This window comes from Cryptotermes secundus, unplaced genomic scaffold, assembly GCF_002891405.2.
Source record: "Cryptotermes secundus unplaced genomic scaffold, Csec_1.0 scaffold1051, whole genome shotgun sequence".
Lineage (NCBI taxonomy): Eukaryota > Metazoa > Arthropoda > Insecta > Blattodea > Kalotermitidae > Cryptotermes > Cryptotermes secundus.
Genome location: NW_019729908.1, coordinates 80,217 through 95,594, shown reverse-complemented (window position 1 = coordinate 95,594; position 15,378 = coordinate 80,217). Strand labels below are relative to the sequence as shown.

At 41.9% G+C, this 15,378-nt stretch overlaps 2 protein-coding genes across 2 annotated transcripts in view; both read right to left on the bottom strand.

The window, feature by feature from the left end:
• Positions 1-1,082: 1,082 nt before the first annotated feature.
• On the bottom strand, positions 1,083-10,787 carry LOC111865823 (basic salivary proline-rich protein 4-like). The gene is made up of 2 exons (XM_023854158.2): positions 10,700-10,787; positions 1,083-2,448 (listed from the first exon to the last, which is right to left on the bottom strand). The coding sequence occupies exons 1-2, from the start codon at positions 10,758-10,760 to the stop codon at positions 1,778-1,780; spliced, it is 732 nt and encodes a 243-aa protein (XP_023709926.1). The 5' UTR covers positions 10,761-10,787; the 3' UTR covers positions 1,083-1,777.
• The window catches only part of LOC111865825 (SR-related and CTD-associated factor 4), a 34,987-nt gene continuing 30,377 nt past the window's right edge, over positions 10,769-15,378 (bottom strand). Inside the window, exons 17-19 of the mRNA XM_023854161.2 lie at positions 14,454-14,707; positions 11,978-12,652; positions 10,769-10,830 (exon numbers count right to left, since the gene is read on the bottom strand). Coding sequence (XP_023709929.1) covers positions 10,769-10,830; positions 11,978-12,652; positions 14,454-14,707 — 991 coding nt within the window. The remainder of the gene's footprint in view (positions 10,831-11,977; positions 12,653-14,453; positions 14,708-15,378) is intronic.

The window sequence follows — 15,378 nt, the reverse complement described above, 5'->3', positions numbered from 1 at the left end:
AACTTCATGTTTTCATGTGATCACATTGTCACGTAAATTGATCTGCGGGCTGTACAACACTACGAACCCTAATAAATGGTTCTGTGGTCTATACAACAGCCTGAACCCTAAAATCAGTCTCAGTTCCATTACAGAAATATGTAAGAGTACATATGTATACATATATAAGTTCAACTCCTGCTGAAATACGCGCTCAGCAACATTAAGACGTGTGCCAGGAAGGTGCAGTGCATATATATAGTCACTGAATCAATATTTTACTATGTCTTCATTCTTGTAACTCGTAATTAAATATTTACAAGAGCCTTTACACTTGAAATACACACTATTCAATTTAACTTCTTAACTTAAGGCTAGATGTCTTCTTTTGATACACGTACATAAAACTTATTCTATCCCTACTGATTAAATATAGGTAAATAAATTTGAGGATAACATTATTACAAAGTAGCAGTTCTCAAGAGGCAACTATTTCTGATGCAAAGAAATGAAGGGTTGGGAGGAAGAAAGAATATTTCTGTTATAAATATTTCTTATTTACATAGCACTGCTTATATGTAGTTGATCCTACACAATAGTTAATTTGTCTAAGGAGGATATTACGTGTAAAAGCAAAGCATTAACAGACACATTCATGCATTATGATATTTGAATAATAATGCTAGAGGCAATGGAACAGTTATAAATCTACTGTCCTTGTTTGATTATATTGGTTGCATCATTAAAATTACAACATATTAGTTATAAGCATTTTTTCTCCTATCAATGAATTATTCCAAATACAATGAGGAGTTCTAACACTCCTCAGGATCCAACAGAGTGCATTCTTACATAATATTATTTTCTTATGTCAAGGTAAAACCCATGTCAGTAAACTTGCTAATTAAATTTTAAAGCAAAGGAAACACACCTAACCCTCTACGATTGACATAAATCATCATGGAGGACACCATTGTAAAATCTAACACCAACTTCAAAGCCTCCCACAAGTCTGCACAAGATGGTGTATGGCACCATGGAGGTGCTTAATGTTAGCTCCTAGTTTGGGAAGGCCTAACACATGAAAACATGAAGTTGAGATATGTGGTGGCAGAACTCCGAATGTCTTATTGCGTTGGGCACTCCGACAGCACTTTCAGTTCCTTCTCGTTGGTTGACACTGTTGCACAAGTTCATGACAATCAACCAACAAAGTCAAAGAGCCACAGTACCTTGCACCTGTCACTCCATTTGAGTGCAAGCGCGTGCCTCCTCCGTGTGCGCCGAGCCGACTGGCTGCGTTGTCCGTGAACACAGGAACACACCTACCTTGGGATCAATGCGTGCCAAAGACAAAGAACTAAAAATCAACGGAGGGTTTTGTACACTATTTCCAAATTTTGCCAAAAGATTGAGACTGTTTTCTAGTATATAAAAATATAAAAGTTCTCTTTTATTGAGCATTTCTTTGCACAACTTTACTGGCCCTGTACTGAATCAAATGTGGATAAAATTGTGACCAGGTGTGACAGCTTGAAAGCAAGATAGTTGACTCAGCACCACAACGCATTCTTACTGACTACTACGTTCGTGTAACGTATTGCACCACTGTTTGCTAAAATGATCAACTTCCTGTGTTCACTTCATTCACAACCTCAGCACATAGGACACACAGCGCACTTGCCGCTACAATTGGAACATTCATGACTATTCTCGGCTCACTATTATGCATATGACTCACTGATGACTTTATTCGAGTGACATGAAACCAAACACAGCTAAATGTACTGACTGGGGGTTAACCTGCATCTTCCCCACCTGCGGCATCACTTTCCGAGCATGGCTCTGCAGTACTTAGCGGCAATTCATCATTGCAAGGAGTACCGTCACTCTGAGGTTCCGCGACAGGTGGTGAATCGCAGTCCTTGGTGACACTGCCACTGCCATCACCACTACCATCACCCTGTTCATGCTGAGGCCCTTCTGCACACAGACTGAAGTTCTTTTCTTCAACACTTGTCTCCACTGATGAATCCTTTCCTCCATCGACAGGCACAGGTTCAGGAGCTGCTTCTGAGGTGGGGGAAGCATTGCTCCAACGAGACTTCCTGGTTCGGTCCCTCTCTCCCTTCACACTGGGTGTAGCTGGGGCCTCCTTCTCCTCCTCATCCTGTTTCCCACCTGTGTCCTCAGGCCTGCTGCCCCTCCTGGGGCCCATCTCTTCATCTCTCCTCCATGGACCTGGCCCATCCCTTTCTCCCCCTCGGAATCTTCCCTCATCACGGCTCCCTTGGGGTCCCCTTCTTGGCCCCCAGCCACGAGGATGCCTCCCTTCTTCCCTTGCTCGACGTTCCATGTCATCAAATGGTGGGCGCCCGAAGAAAGCATCTGGCGGTGGCCCGTCCACAGGTGGGCCTTCAAATCCCCGAGGGAACATGGGCGGTGGTCCCTGGCCATCCATCCAGATTCCTGAAAACAAACATAACAACGTGCATCATGCAAGAAACAAAAGCCAGACACTCCACCGCCCTCAGCCACCAAGTGGGAAGGTGAAGGCACAAGCCCGGTTCCATACGTGATTCAACCAACTCCTGATATACTACAAGTACATTTAGGTTACTTAAATCATTCTTACAGCTCAGAACAAAAGTTACAGCAAAAAATTAAGGATTCTTACTGAACATTTTAAAATATTGTATTATCTCAACTTAGTCACAGGCCCTGCCTGTAAGAAGTTCTGCATGCTTTTAATATAGGCACACTGGAGTATATGAAACTTGATTTCAATTTATTTAAAAATGCCAAAGCCACATTTTATTGCTAACAAGGAGGAGGACCTGTCCTTCCCCCATGATATTGTTGCTTTCCTTTTCGTTGTAGTAGCTAAAACTTCAAAGCAGGAGATACACAGAAATTAATATATAAAAACTTTGGTTTTAAGGTTTTCATGACGGTGTCCGTTCAAATTATACGCTTCTGGGTAACACCATGTAGTGTTGTAGGCGGATACTGAAATTTCAGTCAAAGACACTGCCTCCATCTTCAGGACTGCATCCTGGAGAGGCAACATTCTCCTCTAAAACACCAATATCCACCTAAAAGACCACACAATGTCACACTCCAGAATATGATAATCAGAAACTAAAATAATATTTGAATTGCATCCCAGAACTCGAAAAAATTCCTTGCAACTTGCTTTAACAATCATGGCTACTGTACATATTGTCAATAGTATGGAGTAAATTTCATATTGTCTTTGGATGTTCTCTATCTAGTGTGCGGTAAGAAACAGAAAAGTTACTCTGATAGTGTGTATCTTAATAAGGGATTATTTCGCTGTGCATTTTGTTAGGTAAAAAAAAGTAAAGTTGTCCCTGTGTTAAATTAAGCACTATGCCATGAAGACATTTGGGGGAGTGGAGGTACAGCTCCGCACTCAGCCACTTTACTCCCAGGAATAAACCCCTTGTACCCATTGGACAGGAGACTAGGTGGGACACAGGGCTGGTTTGGATGGTATGGGATAAAGAAAAATTTCCTGCCTTTGCTGGGAATTGAACCTTGGCCGTCCAGCCTGCAGCCCATTGTTATACTGATGAAGCTATCTATCCCTTGTCAGGGAAAAAATACTTCCATGTTATTAGGATGGTTCCAAGCATATAACAATACTCTGTGTCCAAGTGAGTACATTTAAATTAAATTAATCTCTATTTCAATCACAACGAAGTGCTGGAATAAACATAATCTCTTCAGCCTTTATTCTCTGTATGTCACACAATGGTGACAGTGGATGCACTAGTTTAGCGGGTCCCAGCAGAGCTAATCCAGCATCTTGCACAGCATAGATCTCGTTACTATCACACTGGAGCCTTGCTGCCAGCACTTTAACACTTAAATCTGGCCGATAAAGAATGAGGCAAACACTGAATAAGGATTAGTTAGAAGGCACCAGCAGGAGGATAACATATAAACCACCCCTCAGAAAATTCATATTCAGACAGTCCCAGAGACCTGCCATTCTGACTTATGACATATTCAATGTCCTCCCCCCCCCAACCAGTTCCTCCTAGCAAATGCCAGCACAGCAACTTCAAACAGTCCACAACCATCTCCTTTCCTTGCCTTAGCTACTCAGAGTTCATGATATTTCCACCTCATTTGATGTTGTGTAACCACTGCAGTTGAAATACTGTCAAATAACCACATATGAGAACACAAGAAATGTATACATAGGGCATCAATTCTGACACGCTCACTCTCAGAAACTGTGGCGCATACAGAAAATCTATTTTGGGCATCAAATATGTTTCATTTTTCTCTACAACAACTCTGTAGGAAACACTGTTCACCCTGACAAATATCTGCTGAGCTATCTGCAAGATATGTTCCATATGTCCAAAGAAACATATGCAGGTCTTCACATGTTCTTAAATTCTAATGAAACTGGAATGTGTTGAGAAATTTTAGTAAACATCTTCAATATAAAATTTCACAAAAATCCATTCTCGTGTCATTTCGCACAGACAAGACAGATATCGTGAAGCCGATAGGTATATTCTTGCACCTTTCCATTGCAAATACACCTAAGCTGATAGTAAAAGAATGCGCCACTGAATTATATGGGGCAATCCAAAAGTTTCCGAAATTTGAATTTTGCGCACGAATGGTTATGGGTACATCGAAATGCCGCTAGGTGTCTCCTCACATCCTTCTTGAATCAGTGTGGCAAGCGGTGTCGAGTTAAGTGGTTGGGTTTATTGTTGGTGAACATATTCCCATTGTTGTGTTTCCGTGAGTCTGCAGTTTTGTGATGGCTGCCATGAGAGAGCAGCGGGTCTGTATAAAGTTTTGTTTCAAACTTGGGAAAACCGCTGCAGAAACGCACCAAATGTTGAAGCATGCTTTTTGTGAAAACAGTTTAGGCCAGACACAAACTTACAACTGGTATAAGCGTTTTAAAAATGGCCGAACATTGACTAATGACGACGATCGTTCGGGACGGCTGTCAACAGGCAAAACACCAGAAAATGTCGCGAAAGTTAGGGATCTGATTCTGCAAGATCGTAGACTGATCATCCAAGACCTCTGTAACACCTTGGGACTAAGTTATGGTACATGTCAACGAATTTTGTCAGAGGAACTGAACATGAGGAGGATTGCGGCGAAGTTTGTGCCACGACTGCTACAAAATGAACAGAAGCAGCATCACTTGGAAGTCTGCAGGGAACTTCAGCAACAGCTTCAAGAGGATTCAAACTTTCTTTCGAAGGTTGTTCTGATGATGAAAGTTGGGTTTATGGCTATGACCCTGAAAGCAAGCAGCAATCGTCGCAATGGAAGAGCCCTTCTTCACCTCAGCCAAAAAAAGCTCGACAAGTCAAGAGCAACATTAACCTTTAACGGCTGAATGACTCGTATACATGTCGCAAGGAGGGACCCGAGTTGGCCAAATGACACGTATAGTTGCAGGACACGCGCACTCTTTAGGAGTGCTGACAGTTTGACCTTGGGTTTGAAACCAAAAGAAACCTACGCGATGTCATGTCAGTGGTTCATTCCTTAGCTCTGAACAAATAAATCGTTTATCTCGGTCTGATTTCGAAACTATTTATGTTTATATATGACTGTTTATGACCTGGTGAACCAAATGTAGCCCAGCTTTGTTCTGAGAACTGAAGAGGAAATATTCGTAGGTGCTTACAGATCAGTGCTTCCAGAGCTTTCAAGGAAGTGTGACGTATTCAAGGATTGGTTTTCAGTGGCGAATTATCAGTTAGGAAGTTAGTGTCGGATTGTGTTATATTTCTTTTTCACTTAAAAAGTTAGTGTCAGACTCTCATATATTTCTGTTTATATTGTTTTGTGTCTCGGAAGAGGTATAAACCCACTGAGCCAGTATTTGTTTGTGAGTAGAAGGCATCTTCGTCACTGTGACTTTCCGTATCAGTGTCGGACTGGCACCTTTTCAACTATTATTACAATTATTATTTTTTATTGCTAGTGGGGTGGGACTAAGTCTCTTGTACTGCTGCCACTTCTGGCATATTGTACCATACTATTACAGTTACTTTGCATCACTAGTTTGTGAGTCTTTGTGAATCATCATAATTTATTCAATTTTGCGGGAAACCCCCCTCCCCCAAGATGGAACCTCAAAAACGTGCCCGATATTCCAAAATTCTCGATGCAGAAGAGCTGGAGGAAATATTGATGGAAGAGGAATTTGATGAAGAGCTAGAAGATATAAGTGAGTTCTTTGAACCTCGAGCACATATGTTGTCGTCACCATCATCATCAGACGAGGCAGAGGAAACGGAAATTAGGTTTCGTGATAAAAGACCCAGGTTTCGCCAAAGGTAATAGACTTCACTGGTCCTCCGAGTGGAATCAACAGATGACACACAAAAAGTTCCACGAAATATTGGTGCGGGATTTGATTCTTCAGTCGCACGAGGCGAATATCACAGTCAGTGGCGTTTCTCGGGGGAGGCCAAGTTCATCTGTGGCCCAACTGAATCGACTGGAGGTGAAACATTCACAACACTGGCCAGCCAAAGGAAAACAAAGATGTTGTCGTATTTGTTCTCAGAATAAGAAGCGGAGAACCACGGCCTATTGCTGTAAAAAGTGTAACGTTGCGCTCTGTGTGGAAGACTGTTTTGAGAGATGGCACACGCGTCAGAGTGTGAGATAGCATAAACTGTGAAGTGACGCAGTTCAAACTCGCATACAGTCTGAACAAAATATTATTGTATATAGTGTGATCATATCTACAATATCATCATGATTCAAGATTGAAGAAAAAACAATGGGTAAGTCCTTTGGAACTTCATAACATATATAATAAAGAGTATGTTTTGCATTTCATGACAAAATATTCACAGTTAATTTTCATTTGTAAAACTTGTTCTTTTACGTATATGTAGAAAATTTTATTGTCTTTCAGGGTCTTTTTAGTTCATATTTCTATGTTGCATAGAACGGAAAATGTGCATTTTTTTCTGAAAGTTTGCGGTGATAATTAAGTAGGGTGATTTAAATTCCGGCCGTACAGGGCTCCTGGCAATTTAAAAGTCCGTACGTTAAAGGTTAAGTCCATGTTGATCTGTTTTTGTGATACTGACAAGATTGTTCATAAGGAGTTCGTCCCTCCTGGTCAGACAGTCAATAAAGAGTTCTATCGCGATGTTCTAAGGCGTTTGAGGGAGGACATTAGGAGAAAACGTCCAGAGAAGTGGCGCACGAACGACTGGGTACTCCACCATGACAACGCACGGCCGCATACGGCTTACATTGTGCAGGAATTTTTGGCTAAAAACAAGATGGCAGTTGTTCCCCACCCACCATACTCGCCAGACTTAGCTCCATGCAACTTCTTTCTCTTCCCCAAGATGAAAATCAAGTTGAAGGAGCGAAGATTTGATACAATTGAGGAAATTCAAGCGGAAACGCAGACGGTACTGAACACACTAACAAAGAAAGACTTCCAGGAAAAATGTATGCGCTCCCAAGGGGACTACTTTGAAGGTGATGGTGCAGGATAAGATCTAGGTAAGATGTAATAGTTTTTATTAATATATTTTGGGAACTTTTGGATTGCACCACATATATACTGAGCTATCTCAATTCAGTTCATGTTCAACATTTATTTCCCCAAGATTTATTTTAATATTATCCGCCCACCTCCTCAGTATTATTAGTGCCTAATTCCTAAGAATGCCACCAATAGAGTTCTCTGTGAAATGTTAGTTTCTTGTAATGCTGAATGGTTGTAGTCTTCTGCGATATGACACTGTGTAGTCTGGTAGATTGTTACCAGTGTTTTGGAGGAACTGGCTAAAGAGATCTACTCCTCTGTCATCAAGATGGAGATAACAAGTTCCTCCAAAACACTAATGACCTGACATGCTACATGGCATCATATTCCAGAAGACAGCAATCTCTCTGGTTACCTTCTATCTGGTTTACCTAAAAGTATAATGTATAAGGGGCGGGCCTTCTCGGCCCTTGCACTGCGACCTACAGTGATCTATTGTTTCGTAACCCAAATTCTACAAGACTACTGCGGCCTACAGTGATCTATTGTGCTTCATAACTCAAATTCTACAAGACTACAGCGACCTGCAGTGATCTATTGTGCTTCGTAACTCAAATTCTACAAGACTACAGCGACCTACAGTGATCAATTGTGCTTCATAACTCAAATTCTACAAGACTACAACGACCTACAGTGATCTATTGTGCTTCATAACTCAAATTCTACAAGACTACTGTGGCCTACAGTGATCTATTGTGCTTCGTAACTCAAATTCTACAAGACTACAGAGACCTACAGTGATCTATTGTGCTTCATAACTCAAATTCTACAAGGCTACCGCAACCTGCAGTGATCTATTGTGCTTCGTAACTCAAATTCTACAAGACTACAGAGACCTACAGTGATCTATTGTGCTTCATAACTCAAATTCTACCAGACTACCGTGACCTACAGTGATCTGTTGTGCTTCGTAACTCAAATTCTACAAGACTCAAACAAAGTCACAAACTGTGAGGAGCATTAAGTGTCTTTATAAGTGTTCTAACAAATATTACATTACAAACTTCCACTATTCATGAGCCTCTTTCACAGTTCAGAATTACTGGGTCATCGGGCTCTGTCCACCATCTGGTGTCCCAGAAACTAGAAAACACAATGTTTCAGAAACTGGATATGTTTCCGTCCTCAGGTGAGTGGGGGAGACACCTAATATGTTGCCATATTCCCACTCTATTTATAAATATGGACCAAAAAAATAAAAAAAAAAAAATTCGTGGTTTCAGTCTGCAAGTGAACTATACCGAATGAGCAACCACCGCTTGTCAGCGAACTTGGTGCTAACTTTAGCAGATAGAGGGTGTCGCGTGGGCAGCACTTGCCTTCACAAGGCTAAAAATACCCCGTTCCAGACCCACTACTTCTCAGAAAATCTGATACGTCAGGAATCGAACCTGGACTTCTGGATCTGTAGCCAGGAACCCAGACCACTAGACCACTAGACCACAGAGGGGGACCAACAAAATAAAGATATTTTTATTTTACTTAACAATGCTTCCAACAGTTCAGATTATATAGTGTTGAAAGATAGGATTATCTGCATCCTAACTGTCTGCAAACAGAAGCCAAGATTTTCTTATTCCTCACAACACATTCTCAGTTTCTGTAACTGACAGACATTGCCTGTGGGATTACAGGAGACTGACTTTTGCACTGTGCTATGATTTGAAAGCTTCTGTTTCATTAATTATTGATACAAGTCTGTAGCTCATGGATTTACAGACTGCTGACATGACAGTTCACTTGGCCAAAGCACTGCATTTATACCCAAGTTTAAATGTGGCCACCAGCCCAGTAGTATCTGGGGATACAAATCTCTTATTCCCAGACCATAAAGATTTATTCAGATTTTCATGAAAAGAAATTAGAAGAATTCCAAATTTATCATGGAAAACAAACACATGACCTCATAATAAAACCACTAATTTCCAATGGAACAAGAGATATGGAGTTAAAAGATATCTGTTAGTTACTATAGGATTCTGATGATGGTGTATAACACACTGATATATTGGGTTTCTGGACTTTATCCATCGTCCTGGTTTTTAAGATAACAAATAAAAACACGTTTCGGAAACTGGATCTGTTTCCGTCCTCAGGTGAAGGAAAAGGGAAACACCTATTCTGTTGGGTCCGTTAGAAAGAGCTAGCCTCAATTACTGGACCAGTGATGAGGACGGAAACAGATCCAGTTTCCGAAACGTCGTGTTTTTATTTGTTATCTTAAAAACCAGGATCATGGATAAAGTCCAGAAACCCAATATATCAGTGAAGATATCTGTTGTTTCTTAGTTTATTCAGCAATGCTTTCACTAGCAGCAAAAGCAGCACTGATGCCTGGAGGGACTTAAGAGAAACTACAGCCAGAATATCCAACCTACAGGTGAGAAAGAAACTAGCCAATATGAAGCAGAAGTGTAAACCATTCAATCTTGAAAGCAGGGGAAGGCACTGATGTCGGGTCATGCAAAGAATGAACATACATTTCTCCCCACCCATGTGTCTATCTGCTGCACTCCTCTGCCACCATCTACCATATTTTGGTTTTTGTTCCGTCCCTCTCTGCATTTTTGGTTTGTTAGTGGTGTTCACATGTGCAATTTACATTGAGTGGGGCAGCCGACATGAATGCACACCATGTGTTCATTCTTCCCCTGACTCAAGTATGATAACTGTGCAGTATCTGCTCTGCTAGATCACATAGCATACTGAACTGCATAACAACATATAGATATGGAGAACCCCAATTTACACTTCACCTGAGCGGCAGCAATTTGACCATGAAGAGTTAAGGAAAGATGGATTGAAAAGAATGAGGAAGGAAGCAATCATTGCCTAATTTGGGGTACTAACATGTAATTTGTCTGGAGGGACAGAGAAACAAAAACCTGTCATAATAGCTAAGTCTTGGGCTGAGATTTCAACGTGGGGCCTCCTGCGTAAGAAACAAGTGTGCTAAAAACAAGAGCAGTAACAAACAGCTAATGAAATGGCACTACTGTACACTTACAATATACTGAAGCCTCAATTATGACACAGTTTAGAAGGTTGCAGAAATGACCAATCTGACAACAGTGTGATATACCTACGTCTTTTACAGCGAAATACAGGGAAGATGTAACTCACCTGGTCGAGGTCCTGGCCCTCGCATTCCCATAGGTCCTGGTGGACCCCGCAGATGGACCATTGGCCCTGTCAAACAAAACTCAGCATTAGCATCACAGGCAACAAAGTGTTCTCATGCAACAAATCCACATCTACACACACAATATACATAAAAGGCTAACACTTGCGATTCTTTCATTGTGTATGTCAGCAGTCAGAGTTGGCAGTAGTTATGAAGAGGAGCAGAAGATGGTAGGTATGCTTGAATTTGTATTGCAGTGTCCACTTCTGCTCCACACCCCTCTCTCCAACATTGTACCACCAGATGTCACCATTGTTCTTCCATTAAGATTAACACCTTAGTGTAACTGCAGGCATAGGCTGCGCCCTAGTTCAAGCGGTTAGTCGCTGGTTCAATCCCGGGTCTGGACAAGTGGGATGTGTGGTGGACAAAGTGGTGCTGGGGCAGGTTTTCTCCAAGTACTTTGGTTTCCCCTGCCAATCTTAATTCCACCAAAATTCTCCATCATCATAATCACCCAGGGCAGGCTACAATAGGCCAATCAGTGGTTGCCATGCCGAGTGGACCCAGGTGGACTCCACCTCCCACTATGCGAATTAAAAAAAAAGCTGCAGGCATCTTTGCAGAACTTTCATGTTACTGGGGTTGGATATTTTTTATGAAGTTCTGGTAAATAATGTTGCACATACAAAGAAATTTTCGATAAACTTTATATCAACCCTTCCCCCCCACAATATCTGTATGAGGCAAGCACTCAGAATCCACTTCTGTAGTGGGACACCCACAGGGCAGTTCTGTTACCTACAATGATCAAGTGATCAGAAGAGAGGATCTATAGCCTACATGGACATTTATATCTGTAAGCACCAGACTCCATAGTATGACTCGTTTGCAATGATGGCATTATTTCTGCAACTACAGATTTATTTTGTAGTGTGTAGAACTGTTACTGTAATGGCTGCGAGATAAGCAAATATACCACAGCTGTTTCTACGCAACAGCTCGGCAAACATATTCCTGCATCAAGAGACATGAACACAACAATGGTACAGGAACTGAGTAATGGTGTTTTTTATGTGGTCTATGCCGAGATGTTATAACCGGGAAGGATTGGAGCAATTAGTTAATTGTAACTGTGCTCAGTTGAGAGTCTGGCAGTGAAGAGAAGACTCAAAGAACACCTATCTCTTATTCATTTCAATCTTTCTTTAAACCAAAAAGCCATAGCAAACAGATTTATTATTAAACAACAAAATATAAAATAAAAAGATAATCACCTGGTCCACGTCCAAGTAAATGTCGTGGCCCAAAACCATCAGGTCCCATACCCATTCGAGGCCCCATCATTCCTCTTGGGCCAAATTCACGGCGAGGAAAGAAATCTGGTCCCGGTGCACGTCCTCTGCGATCAAAACCATCTGGTCTAGGACCTCTAGGATCAAAGTCTTCTGGATGTGACATCCGAGGATCAAACCCTTCTCTTGGTGGTCCCCTTGGATCAAAAACATCAGGGGGACGGCGACCACGAGGCTCAAACTCATCTGGATGAATTCCTCGTGGGTTGAAATCATCTGGGACTGGCGGGTGAATATCGAAGTCATCTGGATGGGGAGGACCCCTGGGGCCAAAACCTTCGTATTCATCAGGATGAGGTATCCGTTTATCAAACCCTTCAGGCCGAGGCCCTTGTGAACCTTCTGCTCGTGGATGTCTGGAATCAAAATCTTCATTCTCAGAATCAAATTCTTCTGGTCGAGAATCTCTTGGCTCAAAAACATCGCGCCCATATCCTTCAGGATGGCGATCCATGCCAGGAGACACAATCATACCCTCTGGTAGGGGTCCACCTCGAGGGAATGGACCAGGTGGTCGGACACCATCAGGCCTGAATCCTGGGCCTGGTGGCCTGAACCCATCAGGCCCCGGACCCCTAGGACTGAACACAGGACCACCTGAAACAGATACCCCAGACATGTGCTACCATGTTACTGCAATGTTATGCCACCTCACAAGTCTCAGACTCATTGTATATAAACCCACAAAGAAAAAAGAAAGCAAAATAATAACTTCAGAACTGGACACAGAAGAGTTTTTGATACTTTATGTTTACTGTGTTATCATGGGGAGCTCTGTGAAGCCCATCACTTGGGTCACTTAGCAACAAGGGTAAGTAAAGTAAAGCTATCTCTGTACCAGGCCATGAAGGCCCATAGGGTTGTGAGAAGTTGAGGGTCTCACATTATGTAAACAATCGGCTCAAAGATGGCGGTAAGGTTGTCAGCCCTACGCGCCGGCCGCGCTTTACTCCCCAGGAAAATTATTTAATTAATTCCTGGTACTCATTTATGTTAGAGGCTGAGTGAGCCCCAGGGCCATAGTGTGGCCGGAAGGATTAGGTCAACTGAAAAAATCCAATGACCTCATTGGAACTTGAACCCGCAAACTTCCGGCTTGTAGCATAGTGCCTTAACCACTGCACTACTGACTTAGCAACAATGGTAGTGGTAATGATGAGAATGATTGGCACAGGAAATGGTAGAACCCTGAGGAATTACCTTCATGCACCACAAATCTGAAGCCACGAACTGCAGCACACAAAGCCATACAAAATTTGAGATCCTCATGATAGTGAAGATAATGTCTTTTGGGATGTTATGCTATGTAATATAGTATATATTTATCAGCATATAAGGAAGTTGGTTCCCAAAGCTCCCTGTCAAAATTGTAAATACCCATCAAATTACATAGCACACCAGAAGACTGTGATCTTCATAGCTGTTCATGGTAGAATTTATCCTCCACTTTCCTTTGACATTTGGCTATTATGAAGATGCAAGGAAAAGGAAAAAGAGGGGATGAAAAAAAGATGAGGAGAAAGAGAGAGAGGAGAGGAGATGCAGAGAAGGGATAAGACAGGGAGTGAAAGAAACAGCACCGAGGACGAACAGACGAGAAAAATGAACAGCTGAGGAAGGAATAGGAGTTGTAGGATAACAACAACAAGACAAAACTTCCTGAAGTCTTGAGTCTCAAAGGATTAATGATGCTTTGAAATGCTCAGCTCATATATCAACAGATGACCAGATCTGATTAGTGTATAATGGACTGGAAAGGAAGGCTGAGGAGTCGTGGCCTAATTTGAGGCCTCTGCCTGGAGGCACTAACCCACAGAAACATCAGCCATGACAGCCAGTCTCTGAACTCAGATCCAAACCTGGGACCTGTTACAATATAAATGAGTTCCATCTGCTCAACCATGATCGTTGGTAACTGCCAACCGCTAAATTATTTTGGGCATGCAATAAAATAATTTTCTCCATAAAATTTAACACTTTCAAAGGGGATCATCTTATATAAATACAGTATGCCAGGAGTTCAGTACTGTTTATTCATGTCCATGTAAAAACAGAATGTCCCAGGAGGAAATGTCAATATTCTATGTCAGAGTATCGGCCATTCCAAGCAAAAAAAGTGTAACATCACATGTTGCTCATCTGTACAGGGCATTGCACAGCAAAATAGATCTTGGAAACTGTTCGGAATGCGACGTATGTACACATTCACTTTTTTGCTTAGAATGGCTAATACTATGACCTTCCAGAATACTAACCCTTCTTCCTGAGACACTCTGTATATGAATTTCATCCAAAATGTTACAAAGCATAAGACATTATTTGCTATGAAGATCTGCTGAACATGAGCATAAAGCACTGTTTTTTCATGGTTTAAAACTCCAAGAAATCATTATTTTACCTGGTCCAGGGGGCCCCCTTGGACTCTGGAACCTTGGTCCAGGAGGTCCCTGATGGCTATCGGTTGTATGAGGTTTCCTATCAGAACCACCTTCCTGAACTGCTGGTGGGGGGATTTTAGGGAGATCCAATAAAGATGGCGGAGCATTTGCTCCTGCTGAAGATCCCTCTCTGTCACTGCTTCGTTCTGCAGAGGAACTTCTGTCTCGGCGTGATGGAGGTGGCGGCCTAGGGTCACGGCCACCAAATGAACTTCTGTAACAGAAAACAAACATGATATTCCTCTACAGCACTCATGCTGCATGCATAAACGTGTCTCACTTCCTGTGGGTTATTTAATGATGCTGCCACTAGCTAGGCTATAGAAGATTAAATGATAGGATTACAGATAAGTGGTGGATCAGAAAGGACTTAGAAGGAACCAGTTGTGGCCTGATTGAGGTACTATCCCAGCATTTGACTGGAGGGACTCAGCAAACCTACAAACACCACAAATCACAACTTCTGTGCCCCAGCCATGATCTGAAACAAGTACCTCCTGAATTCAAGCCTAACAGTTACTGCTATGCCATCCCACTCAGTGAAACACATCTTCCTTTGACAAAAAATAAATTACATGGACCAGAAAAGTAGATGCTCAGGAACACATCTGGATGCAAGATAGTCTCCCATTATTGTCAAAGTAGCTAAATCAAAGTGATCACGGTGCAAATGGATGAGGAAACAATATATACATATATAAATTGATTAGGAAATCCCTTGAAAATAAAGAACAGACTTTGAGGAATATGAAGACACAATAAAAGTATGGTGAGTCTTCGGGAAATGGGATAGGCAGATATGAAGTGAAATGATTAAAAATCATTGCCAACTCAGGACTGCTGACATGTGTGTGGTACTGAGTTAGTTACGTCAACTGCAGTTTG